Source organism: Gossypium arboreum, chromosome 6 (assembly GCF_025698485.1).
Source record: "Gossypium arboreum isolate Shixiya-1 chromosome 6, ASM2569848v2, whole genome shotgun sequence".
NCBI lineage: Eukaryota > Viridiplantae > Streptophyta > Magnoliopsida > Malvales > Malvaceae > Gossypium > Gossypium arboreum.
The window spans coordinates 32,538,229-32,558,249 of record NC_069075.1 but is presented as its reverse complement, the minus strand read 5'-3'; the positions used below and the strand labels follow the sequence as shown (position 1 = coordinate 32,558,249).

At 33.9% G+C, this 20,021-nt stretch overlaps 1 protein-coding gene across 1 annotated transcript; it reads right to left on the bottom strand.

Annotated features, from left to right (window-relative positions):
• Window positions 1-17,841: 17,841 nt before the first annotated feature.
• LOC108466356 (uncharacterized) lies at window positions 17,842-18,615 on the bottom strand. Its single transcript, XM_017766683.1, has one exon. It carries the CDS (start codon window positions 18,613-18,615, stop codon window positions 17,842-17,844), a length of 774 nt encoding a protein of 257 aa, XP_017622172.1.
• Between the last annotated feature and the right edge of the window lie 1,406 nt (window positions 18,616-20,021).

Below are 20,021 nucleotides of genomic sequence, written 5' to 3'. Positions count from 1 at the left end.
GATATTACAGGATTGGGGTGGGTTGCATATTTGCACTGTACTGATTCTGTATTGGGCTTAGGCCCATACTGTTTCTGTTTAAGGCTAAGGCCCAGACAGCACTTGTACTGAACAGGGCTCGGGCCCAGACTGCTACTGCATGCAAGGTTTCCTATTGTATGAGAAGGGATTACACACCGAGTTTTCATAAACTCACCATTTCTTTTAACTGTACAGGTAATCCACCGCCTTAGACGATTTGTGAGCTACGAGGGACTCGGAGATGGCCACACTACTGCTTCTGTTTCTTTTATTTTTCAATTAGATTTCGTTTTGGGTTAAATTTTATGTAATAAGGCCGTTGGTGGGTTTTAAGTTTTAATTTGGATTTTGATTTCTTAAACTGAACTGCTAGTCTAGGAAAACGCGAGTTTTCAAAATAGCACGAGTTTTCTAAAGAACACGAGCTTTCAACAACAAAGTTTTTCAAAATGCTTCCGCGGTTTAAACTGAATAATATACCAAAGACAAACAGATTGGAGAACGTATATCGAGAACTTTTGTCAAATATTGATAAAAGGATTTAGATTCAATAACAGATTCTTACCTAAAAGATCAATTCGTGTAAAAACGCTATGATGTGACACGCCAGATTCGGCTATAACTTCTAGGCTGGGTTTGGGGTGTTACACATTATGTTGGTAAGAAATCAGTGATTGAGTTGGTATATATTTGATAGTTGAATTAAGAAATTTATAAATACTCTTGTGTTGATGGTTCATACTTCTTATTGTTAATGTTTTGGTACGAGCTTACCTAGCTTTAGAAAGCTTACTTTGTGTGTATGTTTGCATTGCTTTATAGATTTCAAGGCTGCTACAAGCTCGAGATTGTCAAGGATTGTTGCCACACTATCGAACCTCATTTTTGGTACTTTTGAAGTTGTATATTTTGAAGTATGGCATGTATAGGCTAGTAATTAAGGAAGTATGTTTTATGATGTATATATATATTTAGCCATTTGATTTGGCTAGTTTGTGTTTGAATTCAAAGTTGAAAATAGTTTATGGTATGTGATGTTAATATGCTATTGTGGTATGTTTTAGTTGGACAAAAGAAATGGTAATTGTTGGTAAGTTTTGGTAGATTTAGTTTGGGTTTGGATGATGAATAGAAGGGAATGGTTTGGTATGAATATACCTTGTGTTTAGCATGAATTGGTAAGGTTAATGAGTAGAGAAATGGTTGATATTGTTATGTTATAAATGATGAATGCCATAGCATGAAGATTGGCTGAATTGGAGGTATAATTATGCTTATTTACATTGCTTGTAGGAATGACCTAAAAAGGGTGGCAAGTTGGCTTAAACCAAGCCTACATTGTGCCACATGGTCAGGGCACACGGGCGTTCCTTGTGGCCGTGTATGCAAAGCAGTAACCTCTTAAGACCACATGGTTAAGACATATGGGCATGCCATATGGCCGTGGGTTTAAGTCAGTAACTAGCTAAGTATCACACGGCCATAGCACACGGGCGTGTCTGTTGGCCGTGGGGAAAAGTCAGAATACATGCTTTGTTTTGCCATGGCTTTGACACATGGGTGTGTCTAGGCCATGTGAGGTACACGACATGTTCACACGGGCATGTGACATTTTTAAAAGTGGAAAATTTCTTATAAGTTTGGAAACTTTCATATGTTATCAATTTGATCCCGAATGCATGTTTCAGCTTTGTATACTTAATTTTATGTGAATATTGAATGTGAATGAATAACTTTATTAATAATGAGATGATATTTGTTGTATGGTGGTTCTGATTTGAGTGGTAATGCCTCTTAACCTATTCCGGTCATGGTTAGGGGTTAGGGGTGTTACAAGTTCAATAGTGAGACAAATTTCAATCTGTGGCAAGTTCTAATGATGGAAATTCTAGTTCAATCCGGCTTGAAATAGGTTGTTACTGGGAAAATGCCTGAGAATCTAAATAAAACAGAATGGGAATAACTTGATGAAAAGGTTTTGTTTGCAATCTAATTGTGCCTCGCAAATATAGTATTATTGTAGGAGGTATTGATAGAGAAGACCTCATTCGCCTTATGCAAAAGTTTAGAAACTCTTTATCTAACTAAGTCTCTGGCTAACCATTTAGTGTTGAAACAACGTCTATTTATGTTTAGCATAAAAAAATGTGAGCTTCTTAGAGATCACATCAATCAATTCATTACTCTTTTAAATGATTTAAAGAACATTGAGGTTTAGATTGACGATGAAGATCAGGCTATGCTATTATTGTGCTATTTACCCCCTTCATACAAGTTTTTCAGGGAGACCCTAATTTATGGCAGAGACAAACTCTTGTTTGAAGATGTGAAGGGTCATTTGTTAAGTAGAGACAAACTTGATAATGAGTTTAGTTTGGATAGCAAGGCAGATAGGCAAGCTTCCATTTTGGTAACTTCAAAGAAACGAGACAAAAGGTGTCATTATTTTAAGAAGTTAGGTCACGTCAAAGCAGATTGTTATAAATTGTGAAATAAAAATATTGTTGAGAGTAACGAGTAAGATGTAGTTGGTGCTAATTTGGTCGACGAACGCAGTGATGATTTCTTGTTAGTGTCAATGAGCGAAAACTCCAAGCTTACGTCCAAGTGGATCCTAGATTCGAGATGTTCTTTCCATATATGTCCCAATAGAGAATGGTCCTCAACATACAGTTTGGTTGAAGGTGGAGTTGTGCGCATGTGAAACAATTCATCCAGTAAGGTAATTGGTATTGGTACTGTTAAAATTAGGATGCACAATGGAACGATTAGGACACTCTTAGATGTCAGGTATGTACCTGATTTATGAAAGAATCTCATCTCCTTGAGTATTTTAGACTCAAAAGGATGCAGAATCAATATCAAGTCGAGCAGCATTAAGGTATCTCATGGAGCTCGCATTTTGTTAAAAGGTAAAAGGACCGACAGTCTTTATATTCTGGAAGATTCTACAGTGACTGGTGAAATTAGATGCCCTTCGTCCGTTACGGAGCCAAAGTTAAATCATTTGGAGCGGAGGCAACTTGGTCATAGGAGGGAAAAAGGTATGACGTTTCGTTGAAGAGAAGTTCTCTTTTGGATGCAGGTTTTGAAAAGTCAGGGCACTGTGTTCGTGAAAATTAGACCCGGGTTAGTTTTGATTTGGCACTGTACAAGTCGAAGGCTAGAAGTCTTCCAATTTCTAAGTACAAAGTTGACTCAGTTAATTCCCCGCATAGTTCAAGATAGGCTCATAGTGGGCTTTAGCAAAGATGGCATTGTGGAAATATAAGTCAAGGTGGAGATTTGTTAACTATGACTCCTATTTTAGTTAAATTTAAGAAAGAATCTTCTAGTTAAACACTGTTTATTTGTTTCAATCAAACTCTGATTAGTTTAGATTATTTTATTATTATTTGACCTATGAATTTAGCCTATAAATAGGCTCTTTTACAACCTTAGAAAACACACCTATTACAAATTAGAACTCATAACACATTTAGAGAATTTTGTGTTTACGTTTTGAGGGTTCTTTGTTTTTGGGTTATCGGGGTTTAGTTTTTATCTCCATTTTTTGTACTCTTCATTCTTTTGCCATTATAGTAAAATTATCTTTGCTCGTGGTTTTTTATCCTCTTTTGGAGGGTTTTTTTCATGTTAAATTTATGTGTTCAATTTCTAAATTTCTTTCGCTATTTTTACTTGTTTGTTACTTAATCGGTCGATCCCAACACAAACTATAGAATAAAATTTTAAAGTTTAAACATACTTAAAGTTTCTATACTTTTTACACATTTAGAATTTAGTCTTTATACTTATATTTGTAAGAACTTAATTTCTTTATTTTTGAAATTTAAAGATTCAACTCCATCATTAACACCATTAAATTATTTTGTTAAATTTCTTGGAGTGACATTTTAAATTTTTTAAACACTTACATGGTAACTATGTAACAAAAAAGAAACCATTGCAATGAGCACTAATTTAATAGATAATTTTAATGGTGTTAAGAACTCTTAAAAATTATATAATCATTTTAGACAAAATAAAGGATTTGGGTTAATCAATGACACTGTTAAAGTTGAGGTACCAAATTTTGTCAAGAAATTGAAGTATAAAGATTAAATATTAAATTTTAGCGTACCATAGGGACCAAAATTAAAACTTGACTATTGTTCTATAATTTACAGAAAAATATAGTGTCATGTCACTTTGCCACATGTATTTTTACCAAGACGTTTTATAAAGAGTTGAAAAAATAATCACCTTTAACCTTTCAACTACAAATAACTTTTTTTAATTCTTGAACATTTGTCCGCATGCACATGATATGATAGTAAAATAATAAGATAACTATCACATATGAGTATGTAATTTATTTGGACTAATTAATTTCATTGTAAAAGTAAAGGATCAGATTATGTAAAATTAAAATATAAATATTAAATATTAAATATCAAATATGAGTATAGTAGAGAAATCAAAACTACAATTTTACCATTGTCTTATAATGGCTAAGAGGGAGGGGGAATCATGTAATTAGTTAGTCTAAACAATTAGCATTTTTAATAAAGATGGTGTGAATTTTAAAAAAAAGAAGACTTTATAACACCCCAAACCCTGCCCAGATGTTACGGTCAGATTATGAAGGTTACATCGTTACGTACAAACATCGTCGAAGAGATTACGTGAAAACTTATTTTTTTCTCCAAAGAATAAAATTATTTAATTTATCAAAAGCGTAGGTAACCAAAACATCACGTGAGAGCATTTTCACAAAAACCTTATTTTATTAAATTATTAAAACAATCCTATAGCTAAACAGTAGAATTGTAAAAACATCGTATCAAATTTTTTTAAAAGCTTTGTAGCCGAAAACATTTTAGAACCTTTGTCTTATAAAACTATAGTGTCTTGTTTAATTATGTCGTCTTGATTTAAATTATGGTTATAAACAATATGTTTACAAAAAAAAAAATACCAAAACTAAAGTTAAAGTCCCAAAACAAAATAAAAAGTCCAAAAAAGTAACTAATTTAAATCACCATATTCAATTAACCGAGAAAATAATCCGAGCTCTAGCACGCCATCTAGTCCTAAGTCTGAAATTTACCTAGAATGAATTAAACAAATGAGTGATTTAGAAGCCCAATGTGTAACTCGTCCTACAAAACAATATTTTCTTATAACATACACAAATGTAAATACTGTAACAGCCCGATTTTGGGCCTAGTCAGAACAGTGGTTTCGGAACCACTATTCTGGGGCCAGGGAAATTATTTCTAATGTTATTTTATGTGTTATAGCATGATCGTATGAGTGCATGAAAATTTTGGTGAAATAATTTTAGCAATTCCATGCTTAATTGCGAAAAAGGACTAAATCGCATAAAGGGCAAAAGTTTTGTTTTGCTAGCTAAATGTAGCACCCCGTACCCGAGACCGTCGCCGGAGTCAGACACGAGCGGTTAACGGGCTTAATCCACTTACTTGCACAGTTCATTTTAAAAATTTCCAGACAGCTGGCTAACTGTGTCACTGTCACCTTAAAAATCATATCTTGAGATCCACAACTTGAAAATCAGTTTCGTGATTTTTCCCTGAAACTAGACTCATATATGTATCTACAAATTTTTTTCTAGAATTTTTGGTTGGGCCAATTAGTACAGTTTATTAGTTAAAGTCTCCCATGTTACAGGGATCGACTACACTGACCTTTGCGCATTACGACTTCGATATCTCCCTGTACAGGGCTTCAATACTGATTCTGTTTGTTTCTACAGAAACAAGACTCGAAAAGGAATCTTTACATATATGGCATGACTTCTAATTATTTCTGGTCAATTTATAATGAATTTCTAAAGTCGGAACAGAGACTCCAGAAACCGTTCTGGCCCTGTCTCACGAAAACATAAATATCTCTTAACATACTATTCATATGATCGTTTCATTACTTACCTATGAAAATAGATTCATCAAGGTTCGTTTACATAATTTATTCACTATTTAATTCCATTCCTACTATTTTTAGTGAATTTTCAAATCTACATCACTGCTGCTGTCAGCACCTGCCTTTAAGGTAGACTTTACCTACTTCATAGTTTCCATGATTCATCTAGCCCTTTTTGCATAAATAGCACAATTTATGATAGTCATTAACCATTCCATACCATATGATTATAACATTATGCTCAAAACATATATAAGCCATTTTCGCGTGGCTATCCAAAATTATACAAATCCAAAGGGGTCCACGACCCACAACAAAAAGGGGTAGTCCTATACATGCCATTCCAAAGTTCAACCAAAATATACCAAAAGGAGCTTTGATAGTGTGGGCGACTTCGACTTCAAAAATCCCGAGTCCGATAGCTGAAGAACCAAAATCTATAAAACAGAGAATCAAAGAAACGGAGTAAGCATTTAATGCTTAGCAAGTTTGAGTCATGAATTTAGACACAACCAAAGTATAGCATTTATGTAGCTAAACAGATAATTTCATATGCACAAATTCTCAATATCATACTTACTTCACATTACCAACCCTTATATTCATACACAAAGATCAACTTAGCCAAAGGCGGTAGCTCATTTATCAACTGGCGAATACTTATTTGTAAGGGCTCAACTAATTCAAAGCACATACGAAACATACCTCATTGTTGGGATTTCACAAGTGTATTAACTGAAATTTTTACAGCAAGTTCATTCATTCCCGAATCACGTACCTTCGGAGTTTAACCGGATATAGCTACTCATTCAAATGCCTTCGGGACATAGCCCGGTTATAGTAACTCGCACAAATGCCTTTGGGACTTAACCCGGATTTAGTAACTCGCACAAATGCCTTCGGGACTTAACCCGGATTTAGTAACTTGCACAAATGCCTTCGGGACTTAACCCGGATTTAGTAACTCGCACAAATGCCTTCGGATCTTAGTCCAGATATAGTCACTTAGCACAAAGCCTTCGGGACTTAGCCCGGACATCATTCGAATAACCATGCACATTTATCAATAAATTATGACACATTCATATTTCATTTTCATTAGCAAAACTCAAACACAAGGCACTTTTCACACTTGCAATTTCGGCTCAATAGCCACACACAAAGAGCATGATTTTGATTTGCTTAAAACATGATCTAATCAAATCATAATCTAAGTTCCATTACTCGAAAACTTACCTCGGATGTTGTCGAACGGCTTCAACGACTATTCGATCACTTTTTCCTTTCCCTTATCCAACTGTGGTCCTCTAAGCTCTTGAGCTAATTCAAACAAATTTAACTTATTAAAGTCTCATTTTGCTAGCTTATGGCCGAATATGACAAGGAGTTTGATAGGTCATATGGCCACCTTTTAGCTCAAATACACAATGATCATACGCATTTTTAATCACATCAAGCAATTTAACACAATTCATTCGAACATCAAAAGAGAAGCTCAAGGTACTTAGCCCATATATACATTAGACATTAGAGTCACATATGTACGAAATCACGAATCAAATTCAACATACTAGCTAATATTTCCCTTTAGTCGAATTTTCTAAGTCAAGCTAAAGCCATCAATAGGCTACCTATGGCCGAACATACACATCAACTCATGGACTCATTCATGTCGCCGAACATACACATCTATGCTAAGGCCGATTGCAACACTTAATACATTCTACAAGTATGGTCACTTGTATTGACTAAACACCATTTGTTTCAAGTTCAAAACTTGGCTAATACACATATATACACCATTAAAGCATCCTCTCCCTTTCCATTAATTCAACACATGCATTACCCATAATATACAAAATTATATTCGGCCTTAGCACACAACTTGCTAGCCGATTCTTCTCCATCGAGCAACTAATGCACATACGAGCTCATTTGTTAGACTCTACTTCATCTAACAACAACCTTATTTCTCTTCTATTTCCTACCATGGCCGAATGCTCAAGATACCTCAATATCAAAGCTTTTAACTTGGGTTGCTCAAAGAGCTTGGTGATGAGTTCAAATTTATCTAACACCTCAAGCAACATAACACATCCCTCAATCTAGTGAACCACCATAACATCAAACACCAACCAAGAAAACAACACCCATGGCCGAGTATCATCTTCATCACATAGCAAGATTTAGACCATGGGCTAGGTAGAACTCAAGCTAACAACTAAAACATGCATGCATCTCATGGACAACATCAAACATACCTTAGTCTAGCAAATCACCATAGCCGATTTTCTCAAGCTCCTCCCCTTCCTTTCTTTCCTCTATTCGGCCAAGGATGAACCAAAGGATGAACACTTTTTTTTTTTGTTTTTCTTTCCTTCAACTCACGGCAATAGGGGGGCATGGATGAGACCCCTTTTTTTTTTCTTCCCATTTCTTTATTACTAACTTTATTTTGTTGTTTCCTCCCATGATGCACCAACACAACATGTCTATGACATGTTTTGCCCATCACCCTTTGTCATGGCCGTCCACTAGTAATTAGGGGGGAAAATTTGACATGCAAGTCCTCCCTTTTGATTATATGCACTATTTGATCCTTGTAGATTAGCCTATCATATTTCAAAAGTGTCACACAAGTCCTATGTACTACATTCACATGTAATTAACTAAATCGAAGCTTAAAAATTTTCGCACATTCATATTCACATATTTTAGACCATAAATATCACATTCAAATAATTTGGTGACTCGGTTTAGCGGTCCCGAAGCCGCTTTTCGACTAGGGTCACTATAGGGCTGTCACACTAAATATGTTAAATAGCTAGAGAACCAAAATATGGGGTGTTTAAACTGAAAATAGACCCTAAAAAAAGTGCTTGGCCGGGCATAGAGAGAAAGAAAGTAGAAAAGTATAAATTTGGTGTGGTTGGTGACTTAATTTTGACTAGAAATAGAATAAAATAAAACAAAAGTTATCATCTTTTTATATTTCTTATTCCCCATCGAAAATGGCAGCAAACAAGAGGTTTTTAAGAGCCTAAGCTTTCAGCCACTTAGTTCTCTTGCAAGTAAGTGATTTTGATGACTTTTCTTGATGATTTTTACACTTTTGGGGCCCTTGTAGCATGAGCTAGCTAATGGGGGGACTATTTTACAAAATGTTTGAAAGTCTAGGGTTTTTCCATGAGAGTATTTATGTTGTTTTCTGAATTTTTATGGAAGAAAATGAGTCTTGGTTGTGTAATAAATAAGTTTTGTGAAAGAAGTTTGCATGAAAACACCTAAAAAGGGCTATTTTGTAAAGTTGTAAAATAAGTTGTAAATGTGCGAAACAATTTAAAATTTTAAGTTGCTATAGTTATAAAAATAATTCAGCTAGGCTTGGTAAAGGAGGAAATTCGATAAAAATCGATTTACGAGCCTAAGGGCAAAATCATAATTTTTGTAAAGTCTAAGGGAAAAACTATCATTTTTCCAAATTGTGAATTATAGAATATTTTAATTAATGTAATGATTAAATGAGTGAAATTCATCATGTTAGATCAAGAAAATCAAGATTTGGGCTTAAATCGAAAAGTACGAGGTTATGGACTAAAATGAAGTAATTAGTCGAAATTGCATTCGAGGTAAGTCCGTGTGACTAAATAAGCATGTTATCCATATTATTGTTAATATACTTGAAATCTATTTTGTTATAATTGTATTGAATTATATGTTGATGGAGTTATGTATGAGAAAGTGATGCCAAAAGTTAATAACACTCATGTGATGATAGAATACATTATAAATTTGATGGAGAATGATATTCCAATGAAACGAGTAAGTTGTACATAAATAATGGAAATATAATGTTACCATGTATTGTACGATTAGTATGGTCTGAATTTTTGACTTGCATTGTGAATGTAAATTATGGGAATTTACGTAGCAATAACTCCCAGTTGAACCTTAGGAATAGATTGTGATATTCGTGCCATGACATTGGGTGATATGTGTGCTAGTGTAAGACATGTCTGGGACATGCATCGACCACATTATGAGAGCCAGTGTAAGACATGTTTGGGACATGCATCGGCATTGAGATGAGAGCTAGTGTAAGACATGCCTGGGACATGCATCGGCCTTGAGATATACAAGCTACTGTAAGACCTGTCTGGGACATGGCGTAAGCTTGTTGTGTTTCAGTGTAAGACCTATCTGGGACATGGCATCGACACTGATAGATGAGAGCCAGTGTAAGACCTGTCTGGGACACGGCATCGGCCTCGATATATGAAATTCAGTGTAAGACCTGTCTGGGACATGGCATCGACTTTGTTGTGCTAGCCAGTGTAAGACCATGTTTGGGACATGGCGTCGACATCTTATCCCATGTTTGGGGCTATTGAATATCCTGTAGTATTCCTAATGGTTCAACGGGAGATTTATGGTATATATCAAAATGAAAGAACTTATGACTATGTTGTGAGTGATACAGGTACTTACATGAAATTGATGAGATGTGAATTCAATTCATGTTGTATGATTAATAAGGAATGAATATGAGTAAGTATATGAGCATGATGAGTAACTTAGGTATGTATGCAAAACTAATGAGAAATGATTTCGGTTTATGATGTACATTTGGTGAGGATGTAAATATGTAAGTCATGCCTATGAGAATGATTTTGTGATGACCTTGTGATTATAGGTCTATACTTATGATGCATAAACATGTATTTTTACCAATGTGGCAAAAATAAATTAATAAGGGTGATAAACTTAGTATCATAAATTTACACTAAAACAGTTTTGGACAGCAGCAGCAGTCCGACTTTTAAAATCCACAAAAAAATGTAAAAATTGAGTTAAAGGCTGAATAAAATATGAAACTAAATATTAATGAGTCTAGTTTCACATAGAAGAAATGGTGTAAGCAACGGAGTTTCATACTATAAAATATTTAAATTGTTGTGAGACAGGTCAGAATGATTTCAAAATCCCCTGTTCTGATTTTATAAAATCATTGGAAATTGTTAAAAAATAGTTATGGGTTATAATTTATACTCTTAGAATTAATTATTAATGAGTATATTTTCAAGATAAATAGACAGGAATGTCATCCGAGTCCTGTATTATGAGATAATTAATTTTTTGTGTAGAAGGGTCGGAACTGTTAGACAGCGAAAAAGGGGTAACTTAAAGGAATAAATTTTACTTATCGTGTAAACCAAAAATTATGAAAATTTTATGGTAAGAAGATATGTGAGTCTAGTTTTAGAGAAAATTAGTGGATCTTAATTTGGAGTTCTGTAGCTACAGATATAAATAATTTAGTGACCATGACTTGAGAAAATAGCTTGACTGAAACATAAGTAAAAATGCAAATAGGGTTGTATTACCTTGAAAAGCAAGTTGATAAATTGCTTATTATTTTCATACGGTCTTAATAAGATATAAAGCTTACCCTCACCTTTCCATTTCTTTAGTGTTTTCAGGTTAGCTCAAGGTTGGAGATTGTCAAAGGCAGCATCACATTATCAAGCCATCACCTTTGGAGTATTAACATATGTGTATTAAGCACCTTCAAGTGAGTGACATGTATGAGGACTTAGTTTTTATGATAGATGTTGTTATGATTATCCAAATGTATTGGCTTATAATGATTGTGGCTTGTAAGCCTAGTTATTCATGATAAGTTCTAATGCTTGCGATGCGATGATGTTTTTATGCTTGTGGGACATGCATGATTGGTGTTAAGACATGTGTGTATAATAAATGCTTCATGACCAATCACAATGGTTATTGCCATGAAGTAATTGTATGGTATAGAAATAAGATGATGATGATTAAACATGAATGCTTAATGTTTAAATAAGGTCACTTGACAAGGTCAATGAATATGGATTAATATGTCTAGACTTGATATTATATGAGTATGTGAAACTTGTGAACGATAGCATGTTAAAGTTAATAATATACCTTAGTGAAGTCTGTTAAATCATTAAAATGATGCCACGATGTATAACTTTGATGTGTGTAAAGATGTGAGGGATTGATGGTAACAAAAGGCTTGGAAAATAGCCTAAGTGTTAGCCACACGGGCAGAGAACGGCCGTGTGTCTCAGCCGTGTGGATGACAGAGCCTTGCACACGGGTGTGTTGTTTGGCCGTGTGGTTAAATTTTGTTTGCTAACATCATAGTTAGAGATTTACACGGCCTGAAGACACGGGCATGTCCTGGGCACACAGGCATGTCCCTGTGCCCACACAGGCATGTGACCCTGTTTCATGGAAAGAAATTTTCTAAGTTTTCTCAAAACTTTCTAAGGTTCTCGGTTTAGTCCCTAACTACTTTCAATGCATGTTTAGGGCATCGTCGGCCCGTGTATGGGACATTATGCATGTGTATGAAAATTTTTAAATTAAAAAGAAATTTTATGGCTCGGTTTTTGCATGTATGTGAATGTTTAAGTCCAGTAATGCCTCGTACCTTGTCCCGGCGTCAGACACCGGTAAGGGGTGTTACAAATACCAACATAGAATTTTACTTATCATGTACACATATACAAATACCATATTAAAATGTCCCATTACCAGAAACATATATTAAATCAAAATGTCATAGTTCCAATATTATATACAAAATCAAAATGTCATAGTTCCAGAATTATATACAAGACCAGAATGTCATATTTCAGAAACATATCATATCAAAATGTCATATTTTCAAAAACATATCAAATCAAAATGTCATATTTTCAAAAACATATCATATCAAAATGTCATATCAGATTAGAACAAATCCAACCCCCATCTGCTGCACACCAACTTTGTCCTACCAATCACACTAAATAGGACTAAAAAAGTCCATCCATCCAATCACACAGAGTCATCGTGGTATGCCACTCATAATGGTGCAACTGAGCTATTTGATAGATATTGCAGTTTAATTGACAAAACTATAGTAAAACTACCAGAAAACACTTCCTCCAACATATCAAAAACCACCCAATGCACATGTACAATCATAATAACATACGTACATATCACATGAATGGTATGGTATGCATACCTAAACATATTTTTACAAATCATACATATCAAATTGCTTGTACTAATAGTTACTCTACATACAAATGTCATACATGTTTTTGCACGCAATTGTGCTTCCAATGTTATTAGAACACAGTTCGTACATAAGTTTTTCACTTACCTTAACCATATCACATACTATCAAATGTCACATTTCGAGTCTTATTTAAGCCAAATGGACCCACGAAAGATCTAATTACGCATTTCTAAGTTAAATAGGCTAAAAATTTTGAATAATAGACCCCCACCACCTAACCGGTCAGCCTGTGTGGCCCACATGGCCTACTTGTTCAGACTGTGTAATCACACACGCTTGTGTGGTCACACGGCCTGGCACATAGCAAACCACGTGTGGTGCATATGGCCTACCTAAATTTCTTATGTAATCGCATACGCTTGTGTGCTCCACACGGTTGACCACACATCGGTGTAGTGTACACAGCCTATCACACGGCTATGTGACGCAGTACAATTTCAAAAATAGAGGCTATTTTCAAGTTTTTCTGAGTTCTAAGTGATGGTTCGGGTTAGAATCAAACACCTGAAGGTTTCATAAATGTTTCCCCAATAGTAACGAGTACAAAATCTACATCAACAACCAAACAAATCCATTATTATTGAAATAAGAACTTGATCATTATTTAATCACAATATTCCCCAAAACTAACATTCGATCCCTTACTATAATGCGTCGGCTTGTGCAAGTGTACACATTCGTCATCAAGTAATAAGTAAGTAAAAGAGTTATCATCTCCATAAGGACTATATATGTTAATCAAATATTTCAAAATTAAGAACTTACAAGTTGGTAAAGGAAAAGCAATAATTTGGGTGATAGATGTTAAAATTAAATTAAATTAACCTAAATGGAAATGAGATGAAATACAATGCAAGGTGATGGTTTAGCAGTAAATTCAAAAGATTTAGCAATAATAACATGAATGAGCTAGAATAATTACAACATTTGACTCAATCTATCTTTCATCGTGTTTGACAATGTTCCGGAAAACATTCTATGGAAACTCGATCTTTCATTAGCTTGAAACCAGTTATAAGTTCTTTCAAAATCTTATACTTAGAAAAGCATGCATACTACCATGATCATATTTAATTAAGGGTTTCTTAGAGTTTACGTTAAGTAACAGAGACGAATTAAGTTTGAAATAGTTTAATCACATAAATTTAAAAGTTATGCAAGGCAATAGAGTACTCTCGAGTTATTACGAACTTTCATTTGATCGGGCTAGGATCTAAATCAAGCCTGCACCTTTTAACTATTGCATCTAGTAATCATCATTTGGCTAGGATTGATCAACTAAAACTAATGTATTCAATCACATTTTAATGAATGAAATACATGCATGAGTTTAATTGAAAGCATGAACGATTGAGGCACAAAACATCATAAACATGAATCACATGAACTTCATTTAATTAATGTAATCATTCTAGCTAAACAAAATTAAGCTTGTTAATGGAAAAACATCAAAACAATTTGCAAACATATTTGAATAATTAAGAAGAAGCAAAAGGAAGAAAAAACTTTTTGATAAGTTTGGTGACTAATCGTGGAGGCTTCCACCAATTCTCACTGTTGCTTCTCCACAAACTGCTCCTCAATGTGGTCGACCAAGAGTAGTTTTCCTCTAGGGAAAATGCTAGCTAAAAGAGGTGGAGAAATGGAAGGCTTATGAGTAGAAGAGGGGAAAGGAAAAGATAATAGTATTGAGGGAGAAATGAGGGATGAATGACAGAATGATTTATTGAATGATGAATGAATGGGAAGTTTACTAAAAATAGCTTGAATATCCCTTAAGTTTCTCCTTTTGCTTGGCTGGCCATAAATTGTGGAGGAAGGAGTTGATGGCTTCTTAATTCATGCATGAATCATGCAAGGAGGTGGACGGTTTCTTGGGTAAAAGTTGAGAGCTGATTTCGTTTATTTGTTTACAAGTGAAGGGGCCTCTAAATTAATTATCCAAAAGCTAATTCTAGGTTGCTCTTCATGCCTTAGCCAAATTTGGGCTCCTCTCCCCCTACTTGGACAGTTTTGTGATCCAATTAATCGGGCTTGCTCGTCTTAATCAAGACAACTTCAACTGGATCAAATTAAATACTCAATTTCTTATCTTTGTCGTCCAATTAAGTTGGATTTTAACTCATATCCATTCATAAATTAAATAAGCTTCCCTTCTTAACAATTCAATGGTCCCACTATAATAATTAAAACACAAAAATTAATATGTAACATAAAATAGTGAAACTATGCAAAATTAATACAAAAATTATAAAATTGCATATTTTATTAAAATTATGCTCATTGTGTCAATATGAAAAAAAATCACCCAATTTAAATATCAAATACTGAGGATTAGCATAAATTTAAAGTAGAAAGGTGATATAAGAAGCTATAAAAATCTATATAATTTAGAGTTTACACACCCCCAAACTTAATCTATTGCTCATCCCGAGTAATGTTTCATGCAAAGTAAAAGTTTAGAGCAATCTTGCACAATCTTTACATAAAATCAACTTTTTCACATAATCATGTTGCAACAAATTTTATGCTCACATGCTTTTAAAGTTACACATAAATCCTACCATTCAATTATTCTTCCTTATTGTTTATTTAGCAAAGCAACCCTATGGTTTAATACTGGTCTTCATATGTTGAACTTAGTAATCATCAAAATCAATAGGTCTTTCATAGGGTTGTAATGGGGCTAGGATCAAGGTAGGGATTTAATAGAAGTAATTTTTTAGATTTAAATAACCTTAACATGCCTTGGACCTTGTGTAGCACAATTCACCTCTCTCCATAAGGTTGACACCCCTAAACTTAATTTGAAGATCATACTCTTCTCATCATTTGAACATACATTAGATCATTCAACATTTGATCAATTTATTTCAACATTTGATCTCTCTTGTTGTTTTTTAAGTACATCAAGTACCTTATTTTGATTTCTCCCCCAAAATTTATTCACCAAAGCAAGTAAAGGTTGGTGCAAAAATTAAAGTAAATTTTATGAAAAGATTGTAAAATGGCTTATGATATAAGCATATCAAATATATAGGCCATATAGATCAAATTTAGGTTTCAAGGGTTAAATTCAATTATGGTAAGCTTGAAAGGCTCAAACGGCCCAAACAAAATATGCATATATCATTTTTAGATCATTAGGCCTCCTAGGATTTCACCTCAAGAAAGTTACTAACCCAATTCTAAAGTCTTAAACCTTCATGCATGTCTAATTGAAAAAAAAAAGAAAAATTTTCATGGCATAATTTCGCATGGAACTTCTAAAATATACTAAATCATGATTATGCTAACATAATTCAAAACAAAAACTTGAACAAAATCAACAATTATAATTCCATATGAGCTAACTTATTAACAAAAAATTTCTCTGGACACTTAATTTATTTTAGCATACTTATGTGTGAAAATTGAAAGAAAAAACATAAACATATGCAAGATTGGCCCTTACCCCCCTTTAAAAAGAAACAATGTCCTCATTGCATAATAACAAAGTAATGAATGAAAACTTTACACTAGGTAGGATTGCAATTAAGAGAGGTGAGTCATGAAGACTGGTTAAATACCAAGTCTTTTCTTACAAATCCAATCCTAGACATGTGCATTCACATTACCACATTACTTTGCTTTTTTTTTATTAGAGAACAACATTTGGATTTAATTTATTCATGTATTACAAATTATTCAATTTATTTTATGCATAAAAAATATTCCTAAGTAAATAAAAATATCCTAAAAATAAGACTAAGAAAAAGAAATAAAAGAAATTCCTCTCCTTTTTATTAATTTGTGTCATCCCCTTTTTTTCGAGATTGCTGCAGCTAGGGAAGTGATGCTGCAGTGAAGGGAAGAGGTAGCGAGTGTTGGATATTTTTGTCCTCATCACTGTTCTGGGCCTTAAGCCCAAAACTGCAAAAATCTTATTATGTGTACTAAAATAAAACTTGACAGAAATAAACTGATTAAACTTTGGGCCAACTTGACCCTCCTATTGAACATAAAAATAAAAATGAAAATAAACTTAAAATTGAAAACAAAAATTAAAACTCCTTTTAAGCTACTTAGAAATTTTTCTCAGAAAATTACATTAAATTGAGTTCCCAGGAAAGGTTGGAGGGGTCACAAATGGTCCCACTTAAGTTCAAATCTCCTTAGATGGAATTAATTTAATGTACTAATTCAAGAAAAATTTTATAATCATGCCATTTATTATAATGAAGGGAAAAAATTAAAATTTAAACACAACAGTAGAGAAAGTGAAGAGAACTCCTTCAATGTTATTGGGGACTGTTACTAATCGAGGCAATGTCAAAAGGCATTTATGATACCAATCATACCCATCTAGAAAGAAAAAATAATCTTGCCCAGCAATTATGTTCAACATTTGATCATGGAATAGCAGCATGAAATGGTCTTCTTGCTTTGCTCGACTTTCTGTCATCCATACAAATCTGCTTACCCGTGATTGTCCTTAATGGAGTTTGCTCATTGTTCGTGATATCTTCTTTCTTTGATACATGTCTCACCCACTAAATGTCATAGATGGGATACATGATCCTTGCTTTTAACCATTGAGATTCGAGTTTCCCAAGATCAAATACTCAAGATTGAATCGAACTCTTCTGTCCCTTGATAGATCCTTTTTCAGTATTTGAAATAGTCCACTTGATACCTTTCTCTTGCATTTTCAAAATAGTTAAGTCTAACTCGGGTGGCTCTTCTCTTGCCAATTTGGGTTACTTGTACTCATATGATGATAGCTCTACTGATTCGAACTAAATTTTTGAACTAAATCCTTTTGAGATAGCTTCCAACAAGGCCAAACATGTATCGTCCTCATCTTGATGTGGAGAATCAAATGAAATACATTCCAACGGATCATTTAAAGAATTGAATTCTAATTTTGTAGGAACCAACAAATCTGTCTCGGAGACAATAGAACAATCTTTAACCTCACCAGGAGATCTTAGGGCCTTGAGTAGATTAAAGATCACCTGTTTATCTTGAACTCGCATGGTGAATTCACTTTTCTGTACATCGATTATCATCCTGCCGATTGCCAAGAAAGGCCTTCCTAGGATGATTGGTACTTCTTTATCTGTTTCAAAATCTAAGATAATAAAGTTAACAGGAAATATGAATTTATCAACACGTACCAATGCATCCTCAATTTTTCTTTCCAGATATGCTAAGGATTTGTATGTTAGTTGGAGTGTAACAGTAGTCGGTCTGGCCTTACCAATACCTAATCTTTTAAACACAGACGTAGGCATCAAGTTGATACTCAATCCCAAATTGCACAAACCCTTACGATAATAGGATTCTCCAATATTGCAAGGTATGGTGAAACTTCCTTGATCCTTTAATTTATGAGGTAACTTGTTCAGAAAAAACAAGCTACATTCTGTAGCTAAGGCTACAGTTTCAAATTCTCTAAACCTTCTCTTCTTAGCCAGAAATTCCTTCATAGCTTTTGCATAGTTCAACATTTGCTCTAAAGCTTCCACCAACAGAATTCTCATATGTAGTTGTTTCAACACATCCACCATTCTCTTAAATTAAGTATCATGTTATTGCTTATGTTCCTAGAGTCTTTAAGGATATGGAGGATGTGGAACTTTGGCTTGGACTGGACAACTCTTTCAAAGTCATATATCTGTATCTAGTGAAGGGGTTAACTTATCAGGATTCACTAGTTTACATTTTACCTCTTCAGAAATTGCAGGATCTGGCTTCTCTGGTGCAGGAATTTCAACTGTTGGTTGATTTTCCTCTTTCCTGGGAGGTTCATCTTCAACCTCAACTTCCTTGGGTTTCAAAGTCCTTCTGCTTTGTAAACTAACCGCTTTGCAATTCTCCTTACCCAATTTCTTAGATTCTCCGTGTGGCAAAGCTCCTTGTGGTCTATTTTAAAGTTCATTAGCTAACTGCCCCATCTGGTTCTCCAAATTTCTCAAAGTTGCATCATTCTTTGCGATGTATGCTTTTAACAAGTTCTCAAGATTATTTGATGACTCAACTCGTAGAGGGTTTTTTATGTTTTTTGGTACAACACCTTAGGGTTTGCTTCTAATCTTATTAGCTAATTGCCCCACCTGATTTTCAAGATTCTCCAATGTTGTTGCTTAGCCTTAAATTAAGACATCATTTTTAGCAATGTATGCCTTCAACAAATTCTCAAACTTATTAGAAGGTTCAACTTTGCAGTGGTTTTTGTACTTGTTGATTGAAACCAAGAGGTTGATTTAATCTACATTGCATGTAATTGTTATCCAGCCCATCTCCTTGGTTACTCTAAAAGAACTTCGGATGGTTTTTCCATGAAGGATTATAGAAGTTGGACTGTAATCCTTGTCTACTTCTATTTTGGTGTTGATTCCCTATGTTTTAAATAGACTCGGGATTTGTAACACCCCTTACTTGACTTGGTCGCCAAACTCGAGTAATAAGATGCTATGACAAACTTCAACAATCGACAAATACATTTCTAAACATATCTCAATTTTGTTTTCTTTGCAAAACAAGGGTAACGATAATTATTTTATGGTATCGATATTTTAAGATAAAGTACCGATACTTAAATAAAAATCGATACCATTTTGGCATTCTGTTTATTTTAAAATTGTACATAACAACAAGTATAGCTACCAATGCTAAAAATATTGATACCTGGGTTAGGAATAGTAAAATCTATATTCAAAAAGTTTATTTCATGACCAAAATTCACATAAACTCAAATGGTAAGCTTAGATGTATTTATAGATATATAACTCAATTCAAAAACACAAGTTTTCATATCAAACATATCATTAAAATCAACCAACCTAGATCCCTAAATAATGTACCTCAATTTTAGACTAACTAAATAAATAATTATATATACAATTAAACTATTAAATCATTGATATATTTCAACCATTTCCATCATACCGAACAAAACTAGATGAGCAAACAA

What these genes read in the sequence shown, in the direction of transcription:
- LOC108466356 (XM_017766683.1), bottom strand. Translation starts at nt 18,615, where the DNA reads ATGGTGGATGTGTTGAAACAACTACATATGAGAATTCTGTTGGTGGAA.